Source organism: Xenopus tropicalis, chromosome 3 (genome assembly GCF_000004195.4).
Source record: "Xenopus tropicalis strain Nigerian chromosome 3, UCB_Xtro_10.0, whole genome shotgun sequence".
In the NCBI taxonomy this organism is placed as follows: domain Eukaryota; kingdom Metazoa; phylum Chordata; class Amphibia; order Anura; family Pipidae; genus Xenopus; species Xenopus tropicalis.
In genome coordinates, this window is record NC_030679.2 from 9,963,752 (window position 1) to 9,976,862 (window position 13,111).

General features: G+C 46.9%; 1 protein-coding gene across 4 annotated transcripts in view; it reads left to right on the plus strand.

Annotated features, from left to right (window-relative positions):
- The window catches only part of kdm5a (lysine demethylase 5A), a 31,255-nt gene extending 25,793 nt beyond the window's left edge, over positions 1-5,462 (plus strand). For 2 of the 4 annotated variants that reach the window (XM_031898637.1, XM_031898638.1), the window contains exons 24-28: positions 35-178; positions 1,426-1,585; positions 2,006-2,226; positions 3,074-3,484; positions 4,190-5,462. In XM_031898637.1, coding sequence (XP_031754497.1) covers positions 35-178; positions 1,426-1,585; positions 2,006-2,226; positions 3,074-3,484; positions 4,190-4,411 — 1,158 coding nt within the window. In that variant the 3' untranslated portion in view covers positions 4,412-5,462. The remainder of the gene's footprint in view (positions 1-34; positions 179-1,425; positions 1,586-2,005; positions 2,227-3,073; positions 3,485-4,189) is intronic. The other 2 variants (XM_031898640.1, XM_031898641.1) reach the window with 2 other exon arrangements.
- Positions 5,463-13,111: the final 7,649 nt, after the last annotated feature.

A 13,111-nucleotide genomic window follows, 5' to 3' on the forward strand; every position in this document is an offset into this window, starting at 1 on the left:
CTTTTCCAAAAATGCTTCAAACTATGTTTTGCAGGGTCACTTGCCCATTTTCCAGCAGAGCTCCTTCAGTCGGGGTTTGTCCAGCATGGCACCTTCCCCCCAGACGCCTTTAGATTATGATGATGAGGAGACTGATTCAGATGAGGATATACGGGAGACATATGGTTATGATATAAAGGTGACTAGAAAACAACCCATTGCTTCAAGGGTCTATACTTGTTGGCTGTTCTGCTTCCTTTCCTGCTGTGAGCAGAGTAAAGCCAGAATCTATGTGCAGCTATGTAAATATTTACAGCACTGGCTTGTGCTTATGTAACAGCAAGTAGCATCAGTTGTTTGGAGATAAAAAGCAGTCTGTGGAGCTTTAGCTTCTCATCACATAGTTACATAGGGTTGAAAAAAGACCAGAGTCCATCAAGTTCAACCCTTCCAACTAAACGCAGCACCCATACTTACCAATCTATACACTCTCATACATAAACTATATATACAAAGACTAATACTAACTGTAGGTATTAGTATCACAATAGCCTTGGGTACTGTGCTTGTTCAAGAACTCATCCAGGCCCCTCTTATAGGCACTAACAGAATCTGCCATTACAGCATCACTAGGAAGGGCATTCCCCAACCTCACTGCCCTCCCCGTGAGGAACCCCCTACGCTGCTTCAAATGGAAGCTCCTTTCCTCTAATCTAAAGGGGGGGCCTCTGGTGCGCTGATTGTTTTTATGGGAAAAAAGAACCCCCCCTATCTGCCTATAATCCCCCCTAATGTACTTGTACAGAGCAATCATGTCCCCTCGCAAGCGCCTCTTTTCCAGAGAAAACAACCCCAACCCTGACAGTCTCACCTCATAGTTTAACCCTTCCATCCCCTTTACCAGTTTAGTTGCAGTCTCTGCACTCTCTCCAGCTCATTAATATCCTTCTTAAGGACTGGAGCCCAAAACTGCCCCCCATACTCAAGGTGAGGCCTTACCAGGGACCTGTAAAGGGGCAAAATTATGTTTCATCCCTTGAGTCAAAGCCTTTTTTATACAAGACAGCACTTTATTTGCTTTAGTAGCCACAGAATGACACTGCCTGGAATTAGACAACTTGTTATCTACAAAAACCCCCAGATCCTTCTCCATTAAGGATCCCCCCAACACACTACCATTCAGTAGATAGTTTGTGTTTATATTATTTCTACCAAAGTGCATAACTTTGCACTTGTCTATTTTGTCTATATAGAATGTCTATATTCACATGCCAACCACCAAGCCTTAATTGTGAATGGATGAGGTTGACTGCTTGTCATTGGGGGTCATTTATAACACATTATTATTATAGCGCAGGAAACGGAATATACCATACTGTCATAGTACCTCTTGCTTTACCAAAGGAGTTTCTTTTTTACATAGGGATTCTGTGCTTTCTCTTTCAGGATAGCGGGAGTGTAAAATCTTCCAGCAGCCTGGAGCCAAACCTGTTCTGTGACGAGGAGATCCCAATTAAGTCTGAAGAAGTTGTGAGCCACATGTGGACAACATCGTCGTTTTGTGCTGAACATGCTTACTCCTCTGCTTCCAAGAGCTGTGTCCAAGGTGAGAGTTGTGATGGGCTTCTTCATAGTCTATAATAGGGGTCCCCACCCTTTCTTACTCGTGAGCCACAGTCAAATGTAAAAAGACTTGGGGAGCAACACAAGCACCATAAAAGTTCATGGAGGTGCTAAATAAGGGCTGTGATTGGCTATTAGGCAACCTCTATGCACCCTATCGGCTTACAGGGGCTTTATTTGGTAGGAAATCTTGTTTTTATTCAACCAAAACTTGCCCCCAAGTCAGGAATTCAAAAATAACTCCCTGGTTTGGGGGCACTGAGAGCAACATCCAAGGGGTTGGGGAGCAACATGTTGCCCCCGAGCCACTGGTTGGGGCTCACTGGTCTATGATGTAGGGGGGTTTCTGTGCTTTTCTCCTTGTTGGAATATGTAAATCACAGTCTGAGATGTTGTGTGTTAGTTTCAGGCACCCCACGAAAACAGCCCAGGAAGAGCCCACTGGTACCACGCAGCCTAGAACCTCCCGTACTGGAGCTGTCCCCGGGAGCCAAGTGCCAGCTGGAGGAACTCCTGATGTTAGGAGACCTGCTGGAGGTATCACTGGATGAGACTCAGCATATCTGGAGGATCCTGCAGGCAACACACCCTCCTTCTGAAGAAAAGTTCCTGCATGTCATGGAGGTACAGGAAGGGATCGAAAGCTCAGGGTTTACTCATTGCATTTATGTCTATGGGCCAAAGAAATTCTGTGTGAAACAGTTCCTTCTAGTGACAACACCATTAATTTACTTGGCGCTGCTAACAGATATTCGTTCAATGGAACATCCCTACAACTGGCCACTGGTACACAGCCAAGCAGTGCCCCTAACTTCTAGTATAATGTAGACATCGATATTTTGAAACAGCTTGCAATTGGTCTTTATTTTTTATTTCTTGTTCTTTCAGTTATTTAGCTTTTTGTTCTGCAGCTCTCCAGTTTGGTATTATAGTTCTGGTTGCCAAGGTCTTATTCACCATTGCAACCAGGTAGTGGTTCGAACAAGAGACTGGAATATGAATAGTAGAAGGCCTGCATGAAATTGTAGCCCCTGGAACAGATTTAAGCTGCTGGGGTCAGTGACCCCCTGTTTGAAAGCTGGCAAAAACTGCAGAGTTGTTAGGAATAGAGCAGGGGTGGCCAACACGTCGATCGCGGTCCACCAGTCGATTTCCCGTGGATCACTGATGAGCCGCAATGAATCCGGGGCATTCGATGCATTCATGCCGCACTTCTGCATTCCCCAGTCATTAGTCGACCGCGGAATGAAAAATTCTGGCCACCCCTGGAATAGAGTATTCTATAACATACTAAAAGTTTAACATAAAAGTGAACCATCCCTTTAATCACAGAAAAAAGAGCAATTCAGAAACTGGAAGTAGAGCAAAAAGTAGTCTTTTTCTCCCATTTAAGTATTGATTTGTATACTCTGACGTTATTTATAATGGGACCAAATCTCTGTCTAACTAGAGCTCTGTTACTGTGTTTCAGGATGACAGCCTGGATGAGAAACCGATGAAGGTGAAGAGCAAGGACTCTTCGGAGAAGAAACGTAAGAGGAAATTAGAGCGCGCAGAACAGCTCTTGGCCGAGGGTAAACAGCGGTCCAGGGAATTCAAAAAGCTGGATAAGAACAAAAAGAAAAAGCTGAAATTGGGGCACGACAAGGCTAAGGAGCTGAGCAAGCTTGCCAAAAGGCTGGCCAAGGAGGAGGAACGCAAGAGGAAGAAGGAGAAAGTAGCAGCTGCCAAGGCAGAGCTGAGCAAAGAAATTGCTGAGAAGAAGCGAGAGAAGAAAGTGCTAGATATTCCCTCTAAGTATGACTGGTCAGGAGCAGAAGAGTCCGATGATGAGAATGCAGTTTGTGCTGCACAGAACTGCCAGCGACCGTGCAAGGATAAGGTGAGCTCTTATATTCATTTGGGTTGGGTTGCACGGTTTTGCCCCTAGTCTTGCATCAGCAGAGAAGGATGTGAGAGTAGTTTTCATTCCTTATTATGCCCACTGGACTAATAAAGCACTGCTGGATGGCCAACTCATACAATATCTACTGTATGGCCTGCCAGTTTGTAGCCAGCTTTATACTGCCCATAAACTGAAGTATTGCTAGACGTGTTAAAGATACTCTTTCTGTGAATAGCTGGGGTAACTGTGGGTTGTTTAAGCAGCTTGAAATGTGTACAAGGTATTCAGGATTTGCAACGGTGTAGCCCTCATCATTAAAAGGCATAGTATGCATGATCTGAATATATATTTATCCAGCAGAATGAGCTCGTCCAAAGGGGGGTATTGTCTCCCATAGTAGCATAGTAAATTAGGTTGAAAAAAGACACGTCCGGTTCAGCCTTAATGCCTATATAAAACCTTCCTAACTGCTAGTTGGTCCAGAGGAAGGCAAAGAAAACCCTGATTTGCCACAGAAGGGGAAAAATTCCTTCCTGACTCCAAGATGGCAATCGGACCAGGCCCTGGATCAACTTGTACTAAGAGCTATTGCCCAGTGATAGAAAAACTATAATCCTTTCTGACTTCCAGTTGATCTCGTTCTGCCTCACCAACCCAACGTTCCAAATTTCTGCTCACTCTGTTGCACTTCGCTTTCTACAGGTTGATTGGGTGCAGTGCGACGGGGGCTGCGACGAGTGGTTTCATCAGGTCTGCGTGGGAGTCTCCTCCGAAATGGCTGAGAACGAAGACTACATCTGTACGAACTGCAGCAGGAAGCGGGTGCAGGGTTCAGGCCCACCCTGTCCCCCCTGCCCTTCAAATTTAACTTTCTCCCCTGGTTTCCCTTTGTCCCCCATTGAGGTTAAACAGGAAGTCAGCTAGCACGGCAAAGCGGCGAAGCACTGACTGGTTGTTTCACAACTTCCTACCCTTTGATCTATCATCCCTCTGCCTACTTCCTAACAAACGGGGGGGATGTGTTTGTTTTTGGTAGTTCTTTTGACACTGAGCAAGCCCCCCCCCCCGGTGCTGTTCAACGTCAGAACCGTTCTCTGGTTAAGGCCGGTAGTGCTGAAGGAACCCGGAGAAGCAGGAGATAAATGCACAAAAGGAACGGAGTAGGTTCGGTGCCCTTTTTTGGAATCCAAATGGCTCCCACCAGCAGAGGAAAGACTGAGCATCCGACTCCCAGAAGCCTCTCCCAGTAGTAGTACACGGTAGGAGTAGCTGATCATGACATGAATGAAAATCCTCCGTGGTAGAGACATGTATCCGGCTACGGGTTCCGTAGCCGATTTATATCCAGGTCCGATGATATGCACGTTCAAAGCAAACAACCATGTTAATAGGATGCCCTCATTGGACCTTACCTGGATTATATAGGATAAAGGAGTTAAAAACAGAAGCAGCCAATCACAACCCTCCCCCCCCACCCCGGCATGGAGAATTACTACAGTGTCACCTATGGACGGAACTTTTTATGTTTCAAGCAATCTAGCGACAGTGTTTCTGGCCTCATTTTATTCCTGTTCCTTACTGGGTATGACACGGGTACCTCTGTCGGTTGCATTTAATAAGCTCTGATGCCCCCCCCCCCCCCCCCCGGGAAGTGGCGCCATCTAGGAAATCGGCCTATGGCGGCTGCAGGACGTTGGCTTGTGTCGGAGGAGGGAAGGAAAGCCTTGAAAAGACTTGCTTTCCATTTCTTCCTCCTGTGACTACTGTGTAATAATAGATTCTCTCCCACACTCCTCACTGTTTGTCTGATGTCGGCCATATTTGTTTTTCTTGTGTTAAAAGAACCAGGACCTCTCTCTCCAGTGTTGTCAGCTACATTGTACTTTAAAACGCAGGAGGAGTAGGGAGTAGCTCTAGAAATTTCGATAAGTAATGAAGTGCCCTTTGAAGAATACATTTGTGTTTAAGCTCCTGATTTCCTCTATATATTGATTATTGCTTTTGCATACCGTGGTACAATGTTTGATCCTCAGGGCTTGCCGTAGTGGGCAAATGACCTCACAGTCCCACCAAAGTAGACATTAAAAAAAATGGGGGGAGGGGGGTCTATTCTTAGCATCTTTTCAATTGGTCTTCATTTTAAATGTGGTCACTGAGCCCAGCACACAAAAAAACAATTGCTTTGTGAGGCTACAGTGTTATTGATATTGTTTGTATTCTCTTGCTATTCAGGCCCCTATCCTATTCATGATCCAGTCTGTCATTCAGACCACTGCCTGGTTGCTAGGGTAATTTGAACCCTAGCAACGAGAGAAGCTAAAATGATAAACCTGGAGAGCTGATGCAGAAAAAGCGAGATTTAATAACCACAAATAAGTAAATATGAAAAACGGCTGCAAATTCTCCAAATGGAATTCTTTACGTTATACCAGAAGTTTATAAGGTAAACGATCCCTTTAAACTGAACAGTGAGTATTTCTGTGTTAAAATAGCCTGGGGGTCACTGACTCCAGCAGCCAAAAAACTATTGCTCTGCAAGGCTACAATTTATAATTATTGTTACCTTTTTATTCCTTATTTAGGCCTCTCCTATTCATATCCCACATCTTTCATTGGGATATGAACCTTCTACATTGTACATGGGTGGAATTATGTGCAGTACACTTGTAGAATAACTGAATCGCCCCCCTTATATAACGCCCTCACAAAATCAAGGAGGCCTTTAGATAGGCCCTACACATGGAATTCTACATCTTGAGGAATAGCCTCAGCACATGGGGTCTCAGGGAGACCTGAGACGACAGTTGCCAGACCCTCCATGTCAGCCCCCACCGTGGGATAATCACCACAGCCTGGCCTTTAGCAGGTATCGGGCAACTGGTGAGAACGGGTTTGCAGACCCAAAGGGGCAAGTGTAAGGTTACCTCTAGTCTACCCCTATTGCTCACTCCTACCCGGTATGGAGGTAGAAGGGGAACGAGTATCAGCCCCAGCCTCTTTGCCCACTAACATGGGCGCACCGGGACACAATGCCCCCCTCACCTTTTACCCTAATGTTGGGTGACAGAAGGTGAGGTGGGCATAAATGAGGGCGCATACGTGCATTCGTGCCTAGGGTGCCCAGCCAGCTTGGCCCGCCTCTGGTATCATTTATTGTGGCAGAGCTCCCCATTCTTTGCTTCTCATAGCTAAAAGCAGGGAAAGGCATCTCCACGCTGCACTATTGTGGAATGGAGTATTGGGCAAAAAATTATTTTTAGGGTTAACATGTCCTTTAATGGATCTTGCTTTGTATCTTGTGTGTAATGTACTAGTTAGCAGGAACGCTGGTGCAAATCTGACTCCTACTGTGCAGCTGTTCCCGGTCTTCATCGACGCCCTTTTGGGGTGCCCGAATGCACATAAGCGCTGGGAATTACAGGGGTGCGTCTGCTGGCCATTGCAGCCTAAGGTAAGGGGGGGCCCTGACATTGTAACTGATCCTGTGTGTATATCAGTACTCGGTGCCATGAAGCAAAACAAGCAGTCATATCAGTACCAGAATCGCAACTTGGAACCTATGGACTCTATTCCAGCAGGGGGAGCTAGGGTGCAGCCAGTGGGTGTGGCAGAATTGGGTCACTAATTATATGTCCTCAGTTAAATACAACCAATGTAAAGTTCCAAATTATGTCTGGAATTAGCATCAGATCAAGACTTCATTGCCATACAGCTGTGGAATAATGAATATTGTCATGATATTCTTATTCTGAGCAACTGTAGCCTGCCCTCTAGTGGCTATCTTTAGAACTGCGCCCATAACTCTTGCTAGTCATTTTCATGGCTCTGGGCTGTACTGATCCACCTCATACCTGGCCCTTGTGGGTGCCCTTATCTAAATCCACCACTGATTACAGGGCCGCCATCAGGGGGGACGCACAGTACGCACGGGGTGCAACCATATAAAAGTGTGCGGATGCAGCGGGGAGACAGATCAAGATTACACAGCCAAAGGATGGAGGAAGCAGGAGGTCGCTGGAGCTGGAGCTGGGGGAGCTGCAGGAATCTGTATGTTGCTGGGGGGGGGGGGGGGGGGGAGGGGAGCTGGAAGATGCTGGGTGGGATGCTAGGGAGGATGCTGGGCGGGAGCTGGAGGATGCTGGAGGACGTAGGGGGGAATGGGATGATGCAGAGGGGGAGCGGGCCATAGTATGAGGACACTGGGGAGGTAGCACCAATGTTTTTGGGGGTCCCTGGCTACCAATGTCTGTGTGTCCTTTGTACTGATGGGAGGGGCCATTTGGGGACGGAGCGTGGAAGGAGGGGGGCTGTGATTTCTGATGATGGCCCTGCCTGATTATATAGCAAATTATCTTCCGCTATGAGTTCTGGAAGTGACATGTCCATTAAAGACATTGCAGCCTATACATCTCCCCAGGCTGGACAATATATATAAGAATTAGAGCTGCAGTTTTTTTTTTTTTTTAATTTAAATGCTAATGATTCCTTGTCCCTCCCCCTGTAAAGCTTCTATCAGAGGGTTCTTGTACCAACCACTCCTTGGGTTACAGACTCTCTGCCCCTCCCTCAGTCAGCTTCTGGCTCCACCCACTAAGGGTAAGTGCCTACAGGCACATGTCTATACTCTTTAAAATGAAGTGCAAGGACCAGGGTTGGACTGGGGGGTGCAGGGCCCACCGGAGCTCCCCCCCCCCCCCCCCAGGGGCCCTGCAGGTACCCCTGCTGGCCGCATCCCCTCTGGTGCCCCTCTAACCCCCCCCCCCCCCAACGCGTCAGGGGAGGACCAGTCGGGCAGGGGGAGCGCCGGCATGGGTTGGGTCTGGGTCGCTGGTGTCCCGGTGGCCCAGTCTGACCGGGGCAAGGACCTGTACTCCAGTGATGCACTAGGCCAGCTCTCCATGTCCATGATATGTACCGGCCAGGGTATCCTACAGCAGGGCAGGCCTCCAGTTCCCTACAGCTTCATGGTAGGTTTTAGTTTCCCTTTAATGCCCTTTCTGATATTCTGGGCAAGTAAGAGTTTATTCTCAGGCACATTGCCGTATCAGACCGTACCCCTATGGGGCGGTGCTGTTTGAGCAGAGTTGGCAGAAAGAGCTGGATGCCCCCTGCCAGCTGCCGGCGGGGGGACTGACATTCTGTGCAGCAGCCCAGTCTCTTGCTGATGTCTCTCCAGCCTCGCACAACTTGTTCCCGATCTCTGCTGAGACCTCTCTGAATTACCCGCAGATCTGGCAATAAATAACCTACAGCTAGACCTGGCTACCTGGGCTCGGTCATTTATTTACCAATAAGGGGCTTACATTTCTTATAAGATACCATTGATCTTTGTAACTGTGTCAGGAGAGGGACATGTAACAATATAACATTGCTACCAGTGCAGTTCTATCTCTTCTGTCACACCGAGCGATAAACTGAGCAGGGAAGTGGCAAGAGATGCTTACTTCAGTAACATGAACTTTTACCATTCCCAGGTTGAACAGCAGGGGGCACTTTCAAGATGTTGACATATATTATTAGACTGGCTGCACACCCACATTTGGGCACTTCTCCTCTGCATGTGGAAGACATTAGGAAGCCCTATTACTGGGCCAAAAACATTGAAACTCATAGCACCTATGGGGCAGAAACCCTCTCTAAATAAAGTAACGGAAGTTTATGCAGTACAGCCTCCGGCCACTCCCACCCCAACCCTTACACCCCGCCCATAGGGCACTCTCAGCCAATGTAATATATCTATTAACATTAATGCATAAGTATTTGGTATAGATGTGAGCATCAAACAGAGTGGCTGCCATATTCCATATGCTCACATACAGGCTTCTGATTGGTCGAAGGGCTCTGCGTGCCCAATAATCACTGACCGGGGGCCTAAGGATTTAAATATACCCCAGAGGTGTAGTTATTAGTCATTTGCCTAATATAGACCCCAGCGTGGGGCTTGTGGCCGGAAAGGATCTAAGGGAAGGAGCACAGCTAACTGTCAGTTTTCCTGGCTGAGCGGGGTAACATGACCAGCGTCACCTAGCAACCAGTGTAACTGGAGAGCACTTCATATGGAGTTGGACATGGAATGGTCCCAGTGGACTCTCAATGGGATCCCTTATGTCTCATTTATGATGCCAGATAAGAACTATGCCTCAGTTGGCACCTTGCCAGGGGCTGAAAAAAAAAAACACTGGCAATATTAAGCAACAAGTCAGTATATAGAAAGCGGTGTAGGTAGATATGAGCTGCTATACTGCTTACTCTGCGTTAGCCAGCACTAAATGGGGGGGGCACGTAGGTCTATGGCAGATGAACCTCAGCTTCTGCTTGATAATTTCTCACATCCCCCTAAGCTTAGCTTCGCAACAGCAGCCCATAGCCAACTGAGCACGTGCAGTGCCACTGACCCACAAAAGGAGGCCTAACAAGATCCAACATTTACTGTTATAGGGCTACTGAACCTCTGGGCTGGTACAGTAAGTACAGTATATAAAGTACAGGTATGGGATCTTGTATCCGGAAACCCGTTATCCAGAAAGCTCCGAATTACGGAAAGCCTGTCTCCCGTAGACTCCATTTTAATCAAATAATTCAGAATTTTAAAACTGATTTCCTTTTTCTCTGTAATAATAAAACCGTACCTGTACTTGATCCCAACTAAGATATAATTACCCCTTATTGGGGGCAGAACAGCCCTATTGGGTTTATTTAATGGTTAAATGATTCCCTTTTCTCTGTAATAATAAAACAGTACCTGTACTTGATCCCAACTAAGATATAATTACCCCTTATTGGGGCAGAACAGCCCTATTGGGTTTATTTCATGGTTAAATGATTCCCTTTTCTCTGTAATAATAAAACTGTACCTGTACTTGATCCCAACTAAGATATAATTACCCCTTATTGGGGGCAGAACAGCCCTATTGGGTTTATTTCATGGTTAAATGATTCCCTTTTCTCTGTAATAATAAAACAGTACCTGTACTTGATCCCAACTAAGATATAATTACCCCTTATTGGGGCAGAACAGCCCTATTGGGTTTATTTAATGGTTAAATGATTCCCTTTTCTCTGTAATAATAAAACAGTACCTGTACTTGATCCCAACTAAGATATAATTACCCCTTATTGGGGGCAGAACAGCCCTATTGGGTTTATTTAATGGTTAAATGATTCCCTTTTCTCTGTAATAATAAAACAGTACATGTACTTGATCCCAACTAAGATATAATTACCCCTTATTGGGGCAGAACAGCCCTGTTGGGTTTATTTAATGGTTAAATGATTCCTTTTTCTCTGTAATAATAAAACAGTACCTGTACTTGATCCCAACTAAGATATAATTACCCCTTATTGGGGCAGAACAGCCCTATTGGGTTTAATTAATGTTTTATTGATTTTTTAGTAGACTTAAGGTATGGAGATCCATATTATAGAAAGACCCCTTATCCTGAATACCCTTTGTCCCAAGCATTCTGGATAACGGGTCCAATACCTGTACAGCATTTCTAGCCACATTCTTTTTTAGGCTTTAGTTCTCCTTTAAATATGGGAGTGCATCACATACTGAGTTTAGGGAAAGAATAATTTTCTTACATAATATTAAGTGTCAGTTTAATAACAGCTGGAAATAAAAAATGTCTCATTAAATCTTAGTACTAGAGAGTATACTGTGTTCTACATATCCCCGAGTTGTTACTCAGAGAGAATTGAGGCAGAACAATTTAATAACCTTGGCCGGGTCACAGCTGCTTGTTCCCTTCTTGCCCAGCAGTAGGAAAGGGGACACACATGGAGCACGGACCCAGCAGGGAGGAACCATCAGAAACTCTTTCATGTTTGGGTACAGAACGGAGAGTAACGAATCTCTGCAACACAAACAAGATCTGAACTTATAGTCTTTCCATTATTAGCAATTTATTATTATGTCTAAAGAAGCCTGGAGTTGTTTTCATTAATTGTATGTAATAGATATTGTTCAGTAGCCTTTAGCAAAGCCTACTATACCTGCTATCCCACAGCCCCAGTCCCTTCCCAGAGGCTATTATACCCCCACTGCTACTATAGGCACCATCTCTCCCTACTATACCTGCTATCCCACAGCCCCAGTCCCTTCCCAGAGACTATTATCCCCCCACTGCTACTATAGGCACCATCTCTCCCTACTATACCTGTTATCCCACAGCCCCAGTCCCTTCCCAGAGGCTATTATCCCCCCACTGCTACTATAGGCACCATCTCTCCCTACTATACCTGCTATCCCACAACCCCAGTCCCTTCCCAGAGGCTATTATCCCACTGCTTCTATAGGCACCATCTCTCCCTACTATACCTGCTATCCCACAGCCCCAGTCCCTTCCCAGAGGCTATTATCCCCCCACTGCTACTATAGGCACCATCTCTCCCTACTATACCTGCTATCCCACAGCCCCAGTCCCTTCCCAGAGGCTATTATCCCCCCACTGCTACTATAGGCACCATCTCTCCCTACTATACCTGCTATCCCACAGCCCCAGTCCCTTCCCAGAGGCTATTATCCCCCCACTGCTACTATAGGCACCATCTCTCCCTACTATACCTGCTATCCCACAGCCCCAGTCCCTTCCCAGAGGCTATTATCCCCCACTGCTACTATAGGCACCATCTCTCCCTACTATACCTGCTATCCCACAGCCCCAGTCCCTTCCCAGAGGCTATTATCCCCCCCTGCTACTATAGGCACCATCTCTCCCTACTATACCTGCTATCCCACAGCCCCAGTCCCTTCCCAGAGGCTATTATCCCCCCACTGCTACTATAGGCACCATCTCTCCCTACTATACCTGCTATCCCACAGCCCCAGTCCCTTCCCAGAGGCTATTATCCCCCCACTGCTACTATAGGCACCATCTCTCCCTACTATACCTGCTATCCCACAGCCCCAGTCCCATCCCAGAGGCTATTATCCCCCAACTGCTACTATAGGCACCATCTCTCCCTACTATACCTGCTATCCCACAGCCCCAGTCCCTTCCCAGAGGCTATTATCCCCCCACTGCTACTATAGGCACCATCTCTCCCTACTATACCTGCTATCCCACAGCCCCAGTCCCTTCCCAGAGGCTATTATCCCCCCACTGCTACTATAGGCACCATCTCTCCCTACTATACCTGCTATCCCACAGTTTCAGTCCCTTCCCAGAGGCTATTATCCCCCCACTGCTACTATAGGCACCATCTCTCCCTACTATACCTGCTATCCCACAGCCCCAGTCCCTTCCCAGAGGCTATTATCCCCCCACTGCTACTATAGGCACCATCTCTCCCTACTATACCTGCTATCCCACAGCCACAGTCCCTTCCCAGAGGCTATTATCCCCCCACTGCTACTATAGGCACCATCTCTCCCTACTATACCTGCTATCCACAGCCACAGTCCCTTCCCAGAGGCTATTATCCCCCCACTGCTACTATAGGCACCATCTCTCCCTACTATACCTGCTATCCCACAGCCCCAGTCCCTTCCCAGAGGCTATTATCCCCCCACTGCTACTATAGGCACCATCTCTCCCTACTATACCTGCTATCCCACAGCCCCAGTCCCTTCCCAGAGGCTATTATCCCCCCACTGCTACTATAGGCACCATCTCTCCCTAC